This window comes from Agelaius phoeniceus, chromosome 22 (assembly GCF_051311805.1).
Source record: "Agelaius phoeniceus isolate bAgePho1 chromosome 22, bAgePho1.hap1, whole genome shotgun sequence".
Classification (NCBI taxonomy): Eukaryota; Metazoa; Chordata; class Aves; order Passeriformes; family Icteridae; genus Agelaius; species Agelaius phoeniceus.
In genome coordinates, this window is record NC_135286.1 from 2,834,852 (window position 1) to 2,848,263 (window position 13,412).

The 13,412-nt window shown below is 65.2% G+C and overlaps 3 protein-coding genes across 5 annotated transcripts in view; all 3 read right to left on the reverse strand.

The window, feature by feature from the left end:
* Positions 1-6,054, reverse strand: part of DLGAP3 (DLG associated protein 3) — a 28,702-nt gene extending 22,648 nt beyond the window's left edge. The window contains exon 1 of one of the 3 annotated variants that reach the window (XM_077189778.1): positions 5,758-6,054. The gene's annotated coding sequence lies outside the window, so the exon portion shown is untranslated. Of the gene's footprint in view, positions 1-393; positions 815-5,757 lie in introns of those variants that run through there. The other 2 variants (XM_054648252.2, XM_077189779.1) reach the window with 2 other exon arrangements.
* Positions 6,055-8,598: 2,544 nt separating this feature from the next.
* Positions 8,599-9,603, reverse strand: LOC129129969 (platelet-activating factor receptor-like). Its single transcript, XM_054648114.2, has one exon. The coding sequence runs from the start codon at positions 9,601-9,603 to the stop codon at positions 8,599-8,601; it is 1,005 nt and encodes a 334-aa protein (XP_054504089.2).
* Positions 9,604-11,526: 1,923 nt separating this feature from the next.
* TMEM35B (transmembrane protein 35B) lies at positions 11,527-12,983 on the reverse strand. The gene is made up of 3 exons (XM_054648410.2): positions 12,819-12,983; positions 12,104-12,284; positions 11,527-12,012 (listed from the first exon to the last, which is right to left on the reverse strand). The coding sequence occupies exons 1-3, from the start codon at positions 12,924-12,926 to the stop codon at positions 11,882-11,884; spliced, it is 420 nt and encodes a 139-aa protein (XP_054504385.1). The 5' UTR covers positions 12,927-12,983; the 3' UTR covers positions 11,527-11,881.
* Between the last annotated feature and the right edge of the window lie 429 nt (positions 12,984-13,412).

Here is a 13,412-nt window from a genome sequence, read left to right on the forward strand (position 1 = left end):
ACAGCCCTCAGCCCCATCACACAGCCCCTACAGCACACACAGCCCCTACAGCACACACAGCCCCCAGCCCAGCTCTGCAGGGAACAGGAGCAGAGACCTCGGGGCTGGGATCTCCCCATCCCGGTCGGGCGAGCTTCAGGGCTGTGCCGAGGCTCGTCTGAGCGAGGGCTGGCCGGGAGCCACAGGCTGCACACCGAGGAGAGAACGTGGCTGCCAGGGAGGAGGATTTGGCCACGAAAGGGTTAGGGCTGTGGGCTGGCCGGGCCGGGGGATCTCGCTGAACTGGCACGGCTGGGCACAAAGCAGGGCTCTCCCAGGACTGGGGCTCTGCCAGGCACGGAGCCCCCTGCACGCAGCCAGGCCCTCTCCCCTCCCACCCAGCGCCCCACTCACCCTCCGCCGCTGCTAAGCCATGAAGTTGCCGGCCTGGGCTGGGCAGGAGCCGGAGGATGGATTCCCTGTGATCCTGCAAATTCCCCGCGGGCCGCCCATGCCGCGGCCAGGCCGCGCAGCGAGGCCGGAGGCGTCCCCGGGGTCACGGCCACCCACGGCAGCGGCGGCGGCGGCGGCGGCCACGCTCCGGGTGCCGACACCGGCACCGGCACCTCGCAGCCGGAGAGAGGCGGTGGCGGAGCCGTCGCCCCCGCGCGCTGGGGACACACCCACGCGCGCTCCCCGGCGCGCTCGGCCACCCCCGCGCACCGACAGCACCCCCGGGAAGGGGCTGCCCACGCCAGCAGCGCCGCACGCCCACGCACGGCCCCGCACGGCCGGACCGACACACGGCCCCGCACGGCCGGACCGACACACAGCCCCGCACGGACGGACCGACACACGGCCCCGCACGGACGGACTGACACACAGCCCCGCACGGACGGACAGACACACAGCCCCGCACGGCCAGACCGACACACGGCCCCGCACGGACAGACCGACACACAGCCCCGCACAGACAGACTGACACACGGCCCCGCACGGATGGACAGACACACAGCCCCGCACGGACAGACTGACACACGGCCCCGCACGGATGGACAGACACACAGCCCCGCACGGACACACCGACACACAGCCCCACACAGACCGACACACAGCCCTGCACAGATGGACACACAGCCCTGCACGGACAGACAGACACACAGCCCCGCACGGACAGACTGACACACAGCCCCGCACAGACAGACTGACACACAGCCCTGCACAGATGGACACACAGCCCTGCACGGACAGACCGACACACAGCCCCGCACGGACAGACCGACACACAGCCCCGCACGGCCAGACAGACACACAGCCCTGCACAGATGGACACACAGCCCTGCACAGACAGACTGACACACAGCCCTGCACGGACAGACAGACACACAGCCCCACAGGCCGGCGGATGGACGGACACCCGGCACAGCCGGATGGACGCACAGCCCCGCAGGCTGATGGATGGACAGACACCCGGCCCTGCATGGCCAGACAGACACACAGCCCCACACACTGATGGATGGACAGGACCCTGCACACAGGGATGGACACACAGACCTACACACGGATGGATGGACGGATGGATGGATGGATGGACGGACACAGGGCCCTGCACACACAGATGGACACTCAGCAGCTCTGTATCACTGCACATGGCCATGTGCACCTGGCTGCTCCCACTCACCCCACACACGGCTGTGCACCCCACAGCTCCCCTCACTCCCCACACACACCTGCTGCAGGGGAACCATGTCCTTCCCCCACCATGGGGCTGTCCCCAGTGTGCCCCCACCCAGAGAGGGCCCTGATGCAGATGGGTGTCATGAACAAAACATGAAACTGGGGCCATCCCTCAGCTCAGCTGCACAGATGGCACCAAGCTGGGGCTCATCAATGGGGTCTCACCCCAGTCCCAGGTCTGGGGACACCAACCACAGCAGGGACAGCCACTTCCAAGGCATACAGTGTTTCCCCAGTACCAACCATTCACCATTACCAAACAAGTGCCCCAGCACGCTCTGTGCCACCACAGCACCTGCATCCCTTTGGGAAGAGGAGAGGTTCCCCAAGACTGGGAAATCAGCAGGTCCTGTCACAATGGGACTCGATACCTTCAGCTCTTGTGGTCCTCTCACTCCAACACAGCACCCCTCATGCCCACACACAGGCTGCTCTCCCCCTTCCCTCTGCCCACCAAAAACTTCAGCTGATTCCCAGCCCAAACATCTCCTGATCCTCCTGCAGGAGAGGGCCAGGCAGGCAGCAAGGCCCCGTCACCACCCACTGCCCAGAGCTGCCAATTTAAGGCCAAGCAGACTCCTGGTGAAACACTGAGCTCTGGCAACCCCGCCACAAACATCTGCTCTTCCAACAGCACCGTGATTCACAGGCTATTAATTGGGGCATGGCAGCTCTGGGAACTGTTTGCATCCCCTGGCTTTGCTCAGAGCCACAACTTGCTGCTGACAAGGTCTGGGTGCTGGAGGCAGAGCCAAACCTGGCACGGCACTGGCTGCAGTGGAGCCACACCAGGACAAGCCACGGGGCACCGTGCCCAGCTCCCACCCAGGAGTGATGCAGAATGAACCCCAGGAAAACACAGCAGTGGTGCCCAGTGCTGGGCAGAGCCACAGTGCCCGCTGGATGCCTCTCTGATGGGGTTGGCAGGTGCTGGGGGTGTTCCTGAAGTTGCTGTCACCAAACATGAGCAGGTTTGCATAGGGTGTCCCAGCTACTGAGCCACTCACTCCCAGGGCTCCCAGACCCTGCTTGGGCAGCACCAAACAAAGGCTGAGGGGAGCCTCCAACAACAGCCAAAAGGAATCTGAATTCAGAAGCTGATTAGAAACCATGTCATGGCTTCTTCCTGCTCCAGCATTTGGGGAGGAGTGAGCTGGGGGGCGACGTGGAAAATCTAATTAAGATTGAGGGCAGGTTGCAGAGGCACTGACACAGGCACTGCAGGAACACAGCTGCTTGTGGGAGGGGGACACGGGGTGCTGCAGCACCCCTGGCCTTGCAGAAATGGGGAAGGTACAAATTAATTCTCCTTACCCCGATGGGCACTTGCTCCACTGCCACGTGCTGTGGCGGCTGACAGAGCTCAGCTTTTGGACCTGTGGTGGCCTGGCCCTCTCTGTCCCCTGCCAGTGACACTGTGCAGCCCTGGAACGAGCTGCTGAGCAGGACTGGGCAGAAGGGGCTCAATCCTGCCTGCTTTGGGGGAGGTGGGTGTGGAGTGCTGAGCTGTCTGCCCTGTCCATGGATTTCCAGTTGGCCCCCCTGTGCTGCTGCTCATAGAGGGACCAGGCATCACAGGGCCATTGGGATGGCCGAGATCTGAAGGCCACTTTCTCAGAGCAGGCTTTACACCTGGTTCTTGGGGATGGCAAAGCCCAGAGGCCAGGCTGAAGGGGCACTACCCAGGCTCTGCAGCACCAAGCCCTCTCCACATCCCCTTCCCCTTGCCCTCCGCAGCCACCTGCATCACAGGGATGTCTCCCCACCGGGAGGAGCTGCCACCCCATGGCCGGGGTGTCCCCCAGGGCACGTCCAGCCGCAGCCCCGGCCCCCGCCCGGCCCAGAGTCCCCCTCTGCTGGCACGTCTCGCCTGCTATTCTTAGCTCTCCAGCGCTGCGCTCTCCCGGCAATGGCACCGTATATTACTATTATTGCTGGCTGCCAACGTCTTGAAGCAGGCAGCCAGGATCGTGATGGGGCTTCCACACCCCTGGTGACCTGTCATTCGGTCCCTGCTGGGCTCTGGTCTTCAACAGGCTATTTCAGGAAATCCAATTTGATGGCCAGAAGGAGCACAAGCCACACGTTCAGCCCCTGCGCTGGATCCAGGCTCCTCCTGTTTCTGCTCAGATCCAGATTTTAGCTTCTCCCGTGTTGGCAATAAGGGCCAAGAGTCACCTTTGGCTCCAGATCCAAATTTCTGGCTGGGTGGGATCCAGGGTTTCGGCTCAGCTTGCTGGAGAGATGCGAGCGTCTGCAAAACCTGGATCTGGAGCCCCAGCCCCCACCGCAGCAGCTCCACCTGGCCATGAGACCCCAGCACGGGGCCTGATCCTGCCCTTGAGGGTGGGCAGAGCTGGGGAGACCCTCACCAGCACAGCCACCAGCCACCCACACAGGCTCTGCATCCCACAGGTGCTGGCACTGCTCTGCCTCTGAGCTGCTGATGGAAGGGCCCCCAAACACCCCCAGGCTGGGCTTCCCAACACCCTCCACTCATCCCGTGCCTTGCCCAAGCTGCTGGGAGCCAGGCCCAGCAGGAGGATTGAGAGGGCTGGGGGCTGCTCCTCCAAGCCCACGTGGCACAAGCCTTGGCACTCAGGAGGGAGATTTGGGCACCAAGCTCAGCACCAGCTCACCCAGGCTTGGAGAGGGACACCACGGTTTTGTCACCCTGTTCACCAGAGCAGGGACACGTGGAGCTGGTCCTGGTGCCCTGGCTCAGTGGGGTGACAACACCCAGGGCAGCCCCAAAGCTGGCTCACACCAACATCTCCCCACGTCAGTGCTCCCACCACTGCCACAGCCAAAAGGGGCCCCTCCAGGCTCGGATGTTCCACGGTCACTTTGATGGCTATTTTTGCATTCCCAGCCCTGCCGGCGCTGTAATAAAGCTTGAAAGGGCTGACATGCTCCTTGCAGCCAAGCCCATCTCCCAGTGGCCTTCCCCTGCTCCATCCCTGCACAGACAGAGTCCTCAAGGGCTGGGAACCGTGGATGCATTCAGGGGGGAACAGTGGAGCATGGGGCTGAGAAACTGAGAAAGACCAAAAATTACATCAATTTCCTAAAGGAGAATCTGCACTGCTGACTGGATCCTGCTCCCATTTACACCGAGCAAGGCTGCCTGGATTCCCACAGGGATAACCAACCCCCACCAGCCAGGCTCTGTCCCCTCTTCCTGGCCAGGGGACAGGCAGGGATCAGCTGTGGGCAGCACAACCCTGGACCCCACAAGGGAGGTGACATGCAGGGCTGGATGTCACAGGATGGAGACACACCAGCGGTCCCAGCACCAACTTGCTCTGCAGGTTTGGCACAGGATGGAGGGACCAGACCGACTCCTCCAAGAAACCCCAACAGTCTGGAGGAAGGAAGGCAGCAGCAAGAGGGAGCAGCCAGACAGGGGCCCCCGAAGCTCTGCTTGCCTGCCAGGCTGGCTGGGACCACGGCGCCTGCATGCACGGTGATGGGCACAGCTCAGCACCCGGCCGGGCATGGTCCGAGCCTCCCCCCCCCCGGCAGGATGAGGAGGGGGAGTCCGGTGGGTGGGGAGGGGTCCTGGGCCTGCCCCGAGCCCTCCGCAGCGGGAGAACGCAGCATGGCTGGCGTCGCCATCCAGGGGAGGCTGGAGGGGCTGCGGGCTGTGCCGCTCTCCCCAGTGCCTCGGGCAGCAGGAGATGGGGACCCCCTCTCCCCCACCCACGGGGGAATCCTGGCGGAGCTGAGCGCCACGGTACCGCCGAGACGCCCCCGGCCATCCCCCGGCTCCCTCCTCCCCGGTTCACCCCCGGACAGCCGCTCGGCGGGGCCGGATGGGTCCGCAGGTGACACGTCCCGTTCCCGCGGGGCCGGTTCCGCACGGCTCCGGTGCCTCGTCGGTGAGAGCCCCCTCCGCACTGAGCACCGCGGACCCTCGGGACCGCTTCCCGCACCCCCCCCGCCCTCCCCGCTGGGCACGGCGGAGCCCGGGCACCGGCCCCCGCTCTGCGCTGGGCACCGCGGCACCCCCGGCACCGGGGCCACCCCCGCCGCTCTTACCCCGCTCCCGCCTCCTACATCCTCCGCCGGCTCCCGGGCGGTTCCCCGACGGCCCGGCTCGGCCGCCCCCGGCCCGGCTGCTCCCGGCCCGGCTCGGTTGGGCTCGGCTGGTCCCGGCTCGGCCCGGGCCGGCGCCCCGCGCGTGGGAGCGCGGCGGGCGGCAGCATGCGAGTGGCGGCGGCCCCGCAGTGCAGCGCGGGCGGGCGCGGAGCGGCGGGAGCGGAGCGGGGCCGCCGCGGCGCCGCCAAGACACGGCGGTGGATTTTCCCCGGGAGCCAGAGCGGGCGGCGGCGGCGCAAAATGGCTCCGGTGCGGCTCTGCCGCCGCCTCCCGGCGCCCCGGGACCCCACGGGGGGGAAGAGCGGGGGCAGCCGCACGTGGGGCCGGGGAGATGCTGAGGGTGCGGGATGAGTGGTACCCACCCGTGGGCATCCCCCGAGGCACCCTGTGGAGCCGGACTGGCACCCAGACAAGGGGTACCCGCCCGTGGGAATTCCTGCAGAGCCGGACTGGCACCGAGACAAGGGGTACCCACCCGTGGGCATCCCCCTGGATCACCCCAGCGAGCCGAGGGCACTCCGGGACTGTCACCCACGCCTGTCCACGGGCACACAGCCTGCCAGGGAGGGGACAGAGTGCAGGGACAGCCCTGGGGTACTGAGATAGCCCCGGGGTAGCCCCTGAGTGACAGAACAGCCCCGCGGTGCCAGGACAGCCCCAGGCACGGTGCAGCCCCTGAGGCCCAGCCTTCCCTCAGCAGACCCAGGGCCACCCGCTGCTGCCTGCCCGCTGAGCCACTCACACCACACCCTGTAATTTGATAATAATTATAATAATAATAATTACAGCGAGCACGGGCTGGAAGTGCAGGAACAATAACCTGGGTAACGCCCTGCACACTGGCAGGAGCAGCACGGTGGCACAAGCCCCATCCTGGTGCCAAGCTGAGCCCAGAGCACCTCACCAGGCCCTGCCCAGTGCGTGGGGGGATGTGGCCCAAATGAGTGCCCTGTGTGTGTTTTTAAGCAGTCCTGTCCATGTCCCAGTGCTGTGGTTCAAGTGCCAAGGTTTTCCCACGGAACAGGACACCCTGGCAGAGGCAGAGCTGGGGCTGTCCCCACTCCTGGTGTGCAGAGAGCCCCCCAAAAGGTGCCCCCAGGAAGAGATCTCCAGTCCCAGAGCCCACCAGGCCCTGTAGCATCCTGCATTGCTGACACGGCTGCTCCTGCTGCAGGCGGGGAGCAGAGCTCTGCCCCCTCCTTCAGCAGTTATATAAAAGGATTAAAATTTAATAGGAACTTCAAAAGGGGAAGAACTGGGTGGTCGAAGGCAGCTGGCCTGGGGCCGGGTGTGGAGCAGAGGCACCTTGGGACACGTCTCAGTTCTGCTGAGCAGCAGCACTGTGGCACATGGAGGCATCATCCAGCCATGGGGGCAAAGTGTCCGGGCAGCACGGGCAGCACGGGCATCCCATGAACCCACACTGGCTTTACTGAGCCATGGTGTCCCTGGGTCACAGTGGTGCACAGCTGCCATGGCACAGAGTCCCCATTCCCCAGGGTCAGCCCTTACCCAGCACCTCCACCTCTCTGCTGGCATCCAGGCAGCCTTTAATCATTGACCACCCACGGGCACAGCATCACCCACCCGTCCTGGTGCCCGCTGCCACCCTGCCCATCCCATCCCATGCCATGCCAGCAGTCCCCAGGCATCACATCTCCTCCAGCCCGGTTCCTTCCATGCACGTGGGTTGGAGTGTGCTGGAGAGCAGCCCTGTGCTGGGGGAGCAACACCCCGAGCTGGGGGGCAGCTGATGCACCCCTGTCCCCCACCACACCCAGAACCCGCCTGGCTGCACAGCAGCGGCTCTGCCCTCCCGCCGGTGCAGCACCGGGAGCGGGGCTGTGCTGGCAGCAGGAACGAGCCAGGGCTGGGAAAACACCATCTCCCGCCCACACACCGCCCACGGCCGGCCCCGAGCCCGCTCCGCCGCCCCCGCCGCGCCGGGGCTCACGGGGCGGGGGCGGCGGGTGCGGGGTGGGGGCAGCGCCCGGCACGGCCGCCCCCGCATGGGCAGGGCAGGGGATGGGGCAGGGAACGGGGCAGGGAACCGGGCAGGGGGTGCGGGTCAGCAGCCCCGGGTGCAATGTCCGCCCCAATATCCGCCCTGGTGCAGGGTCCTGCTGTAGGAGCCGGGCTGGGCTGGGGGCAGGGGCTGCGGGGGTCGGGGCTGCCCCATATCCATGGCACAGAAACCTCTCGGTGAGGGCCCAGCCAAGAAGCCTTTGGTTGGTTCATTTTTAATCCTGGCCAAGAGCAGGAGGGCTGCAGGCATGAGGCTTAGGGACACTGCAGGACATGATAGGGGGCCTCAAACAGCCCCTCCAGCAGCCCAGCTCATGCCATGGGGGTCTTGGGTCATGCGTGTCCCTGCAGGATGGGGATCCCCGGGAGACAACAGCAACCACCGAGCATCCCTCGCCATTCTGAGCATCCCTCACCACCCCACTGTGGCTCAGCTCCCATTGCTGGGTGAGTCCCTCTCCCAGCGCCAGTGCCGCTCTCCCAGCGCCAGTGCCGCTCTCCCAGCGCCAGTGCCGCTCTCCCAGTGCCAGTGCCACCCTGCCGGTGCCTGCAATGCGGGGGGCAGGATCCGTGCTCGAGCAGGAGCTGCGGGCGCGTGGGAATGCACAGAGAGCAGAGCGGGGTGGGAGGAGGGGAGCGCACGAAGCCGGAGCTCCCCCCACGCTGCTCCCGATCCCTCACCTGGCAACAGGGACCGGGTCCCAGCGGGAATGTGGCACCGGGGCAGGCGGGGGCAGGGCCCTGGTGCCCACCCCGCTAGGAGGAGGTGAAGGAGGATGCTCGGGCGGCGGGAGCTGGCCCGGGCGGGGCCGGCGGGGGCAGCGGGAAGCACCGGCCGATCTTGCGCAGGGTGCGGTGCAGGTCAGCGCGGAAACGCCGGATGGAGAAGCAGTAAACGACGGGGTCCAGGCAGCTGTTGAGGCTGAGCAGGGCCACGCTCAGCGTGTGCAGCACATCCAGGGTGTCGGGGGGAGCACAGAGAGGTGCGGGGGGCCGGCTACCCACCCAGGGGGCGAGCGTCAGGTGGTAGGGGGCAACACAGACAACAAAGACCAGCAGCATCCCCAGCACCATGGCACGGGCCTGCTGCCGGTGGGAGCCTGGCGAGGCAGCGGCGGGCACCGAGAGCGCCCGGGCGATGGAGGCGTAGGTGCCCAGCACCACCAGGAAGGCGGCGGAGAAGAAAGCCACCATGGCGTAGGCATAGCCCCGCTGCCGCCCGTGCTGCTCAAAGCAGGCGGTGGTCCCGGCGGGGGTGGGGAAGGTCTGGTGGGTGGCCAGGGTGGGCACGGCACAGCCCAGCCCCAGCAGCCAGGCCAGGGCACAGGCCAGAGCGGCGCCGCGGGGCCCCGGCAGCGGCAGCACCCGGCGCGCCGCCCGCACCGCGCAGAACCGGTTGAAGCTGATGAGGGCCATGAAGGTGATGGCGCTGTAGGTCGCCAGGTAGTAGGCGGCCCCTGCCAGGCGACAGGTGGCCTCCGAGAGGAGCCAGTTCCCCCCAGCCAGGTAGTAGTGGATCCAGAGGGGAAGGGTGAGGTTGAAGAGGATGTCAGCCAGCGTGAGGTTGATGAGGTAGATGCGGATGGCCTTCCTCACCTTGCCGCTCTGCAGGAAGACCAGCAATGCCACCAGGTTGCCCGGCAGCCCCACACACAGCACCAGGCAGTAGACAATGGGCACCAGCACGAACTGCGCCGGGTTGTTGGGCAGGCACTCTCCAGGGTGCTCCACCAGCAGAGGTCCCGGCACTGAGCTGTTCATCCCTGGCTCCTGCAAAGAGGGCAAACAGTCAGGGACAACCCTTGGGGACAGGGGAGGGACATTGACCTGGACAGGACGACCTCTCTGGTTGGCACTGCTGGGCACTGAAGGCAGAGCCCTGAGGGGATGCCTTCATCCGCCAGAAGGGCTCAGCTCACACAGGAGAGGAGGAGACCCCAGCTCTGTCCCCCCACACAACAAGGGAGCATAGAGACCACTGTCAACTGCCCATCTAGATCCTGCAAGGAGTGGCAGGCACAGCTGCAGCACAGCCAGGGGACAGAGCTGCAGCCGCAGGCACCCGAAGGTGCCACACTGGCTCCAGTCGGCAGCTGCAGGGCTTAACACCTCCCACACAGCACGTGCCTGTGGGGCCACCCACCCCAGCCCTCTCCCAGCACCCCAAATTCCCCATGGAGCCAGGCATGAGGAAGTCACTGACTGGCTCAGCGAGCTGCAGAATGGAGAAACCCAGGTAGGGACAGGGGGTACAAACAGGGGGCCAGCACCCCCCGTGCCCCCCAGTCCTGCACAGCAGGGTCTGCCTCTGGTCCTGGCCATGGGAAAGCACACTGTGCTGCAGTGGCTGTATCCAGGGCTGCAGTTACTTCACCTCCCATCACTGCCTGCCCACACCTCGCCAACGAAGGCACTGAGTCACCAGCTGGTGTTTTCCAGCACAGCAGGGCTGGATTCGGCACGCACGGCACCCAGCCCCGGGCTGAGGCATGGAGAGCACAAGCTGCTGAGCCTGGGGGACCTGAGTCTGACTCCCTCAGGGGTCCCCTTTTCCTCCTCCTTCCCCATCATACACACAGTGAATGCTCCATCCCACCCACACCACGATTGTTACTTACCTTGGGTCAGGCGGGAGCGGTTCTGTCCCCTCTGGCTGCTCCTCGCTGTGACCCAGCCAGGCTGGGGACGGCTTTAAGTGCTGGGGGAGGCAGGGGCTGCCTGACCCCCACCCACCATCCCAAACCCCCCTGTGTTACTGCCTGTGGGACAGCAGCTGGAGTGGGGAGAGCACCTGTGTGTGTATGTAACAGGGAATTCCCTGCTGGAGCCACCCTAAGATCCCCTGCGCCGGCTGACGGGGCTGGGGACGTGTGGGAGTGGCCAGTACTGGCCTGGCTGACCCCCCTGCCGTGCCCCCAACCTCATCTAATTCCATTTCCCAGGGCCCTTCTCCCACCCACGCCTGGATGAAAGCAGCAGAGGGTCAGGTTTCTGCACCCAGCAGCTGGGGACAAGAGGGATGCCCCAAAGGGATCAAAGCAGGAATCTGCCTCCTCCTGCCTCTTTGTGCTTTTGTTGGCTTCAAAGCTGGTTTTAAGGGGAGCAGCCCTAGAGGCCCCCCCAAGATCTGTGAGCATCTGAGTCACTGCTTTGTGTGGTAAGAAATTTGTGTGTGCTCTTTTAGGACACCAAAGATGTCACCCTGAGGTAGGTGACACCTAACTTCAGGTCCCACCAGGGGTACAGGGGTGACTTACACCCCTTGCTCATCCCAATAGCCAGACTCCCCACACAGCCATCCCAGCCCCCTTGCTGGGAGCCACTTCACGTGAGCTGTGGTTCATCCTGAGCATGCTGTGCCCATCTGGGGGGGCAGAGGGTGGCTCCCTGTGGGAGCTAGATCCACAAACAGCACATGCCTGCCTGGGCACTCGCTCCTGTCACTGCCTTGGTGTGCAGCAAGGGGCTTGGCACATTGTTGGGGGGCTGTGGGATCCCACCTCAGATGGGCTCTCCCCACTGTCCATCTGCCTCTGTGCCAGCTCCTGCACCAGCTCCCACACGTCCCCAGGCCTTGTGTCCAGGCACTGTCCCCAGGGACTGGGTTCTCCAGCCCCAGGACATCCCCTTAGCCCCCGAGGCTCAGCGTGGAGGGAAGGCAGAAATAAACAGGGAGGCAAAACATGAAAAACAAGAGATTTTATTCCAAAATTTGAAAGAGAGCAGAGCCAGCCCCTGCTTAGTGTGGCCAAACACTGGAAAGAGCCGGACACCTTGTGCGAGTTCAGCAGTGTCACAGCAGTGTCACAGTGGTGCCATGGCCACCATCCCACAGCACCAGCCCAGGTCCCACAGTGTGGGGACAGCCAGCACCAGAGTCACTGGCAGAGGCAGGAGAGGACACACTGTGTCTCATCAGCAAGGATGCGATGTCATCCCTGAAAATACCATGAAGGTGTTGCTCCCCAGCAGCCGAGCCGTCTGTCCTTCCCGTCTGTCCTTCCTGTCTGTCCTTCCCGTCTGTCCTTCCCGCCTCTCATCACTCGAACTTGGGCCGGGGGGCAGCTGGGTACCCGCGGATGTTGAGCAGCAGGAGGAGGCCGAGGGAGAGGGTGGCCGGGGCACACATGGCCAGCGGCTCCTGCAGCGCCAGCAGAGTGTAGATGGCACCTGGGCAAGGAGCAGAGCACAGGAATGGGGGTCTCTGGCCAAGGGTGTCCCCAGACCCCACGATGGGCAGTGAGTGCCCGCTGGCTCTCACCTATCATGACGACGCTGAGGATGAAGTTGCTGATCTCCTGCAGCAGCTGGGGCCCAAATGCCAGCAACAGCCCGGCCGTCACCTCCACCCAGCCCACGGCCGCCAGGTACCTGCCCGGCTCCGGCACAAACCCCAAGTCCTTCAGGGGAAACACCTTGGCAAAACGCACGAACTCCGATGCCTGGGAAGGGTGGGAGAGGGGTGAGGCAGCCCCAGCCTGGGGCTGGGGAAATACAGCCCCTCCAGTGTGTCTGCTCTGCCCTGCCCTGTCTTCCAAGGGGATCAGCTCTGCATCCTAAATAACTCCAGCTCTGCATCCTAAATAACTCAACCACGCACCCTAAGGGGATCAGCCCTGCGCTCCAAGGGATTCTGGGCTGACTCACAATGAAGGAAGGGCTCAGCCTTGTACCCAAAGTGCTCCACCCTGAACCTCTGTAGTCCCAACCTGCTCATTCTCACCCAAGGCTCAGCCCAGCACCACAACAGGGTCAGCCCTGCACGTTTCCCCTGGAGCTCAGCCCTGCACCCCAACCTGTTCCTTTCCTTTCCCCTGGAGCTCAGCCCTGCACCCCAACCTGTTCCTCTCCTTTCCCCAGGGCTCAGCCCTGCACACCAAAGTGCTCTTTGCTCTTTGCTCTGCCTCCATGCTGCTCATTCCCCCCGGGCTCGGCCCTGCGGCCCCCGAGCCTGCCGAGCCCGTGGCTGCACTCACCATGTGCCGGTGCAGGTCGGCAGAGAGCCAGTCCGAGACCTTCAGGACGCCCGTGAGGAAGAAGAAGAGCCCAAGCAGGACACGGAGGGCGGTGAAGGCCGCCGCCATGGCGGGACGGGCGGGCCCGGAGGCGGAGCGGGGCGGAGCGGCCCGGCCCCGTTCCCAGCCGGGCCCCGTTCCCAGCCCGGCCCCGCTCCGTGCCCGGCCCCGCTCTGTTCCCTGCCCGCTTGAGCCCGGCCAAGCCCCGCAGGTTCGGGGACGCCCTCGCCCTTGGATGCTGCCGGGGCAGGGGATGCTCAGATGTGCAGCGTCACCCCCCAAGCTGTGACACGTCCTCCCCTCGAAACAGAGCTGGAGGAAAAAGGGAACCCCCCCACCCCGCAATAAATCCCACAGCTGGGGGGGGCTCGTGGGCTCTGTGAGCAGATGTGATCATGGCAGCACCTGGGTGCGAGGGGCTGCGGGGACCGATGGGCAGGCAGGGCACGGGCAGCGCTGGGCACAGCTCCGGAGCAGGCAGGAGCCCATGGAGTAGGCAGGAGCCCATGGAGAGCGGGCAGGAGCCCATGGAGCAGGCAGGAGCCCATGGAGAGC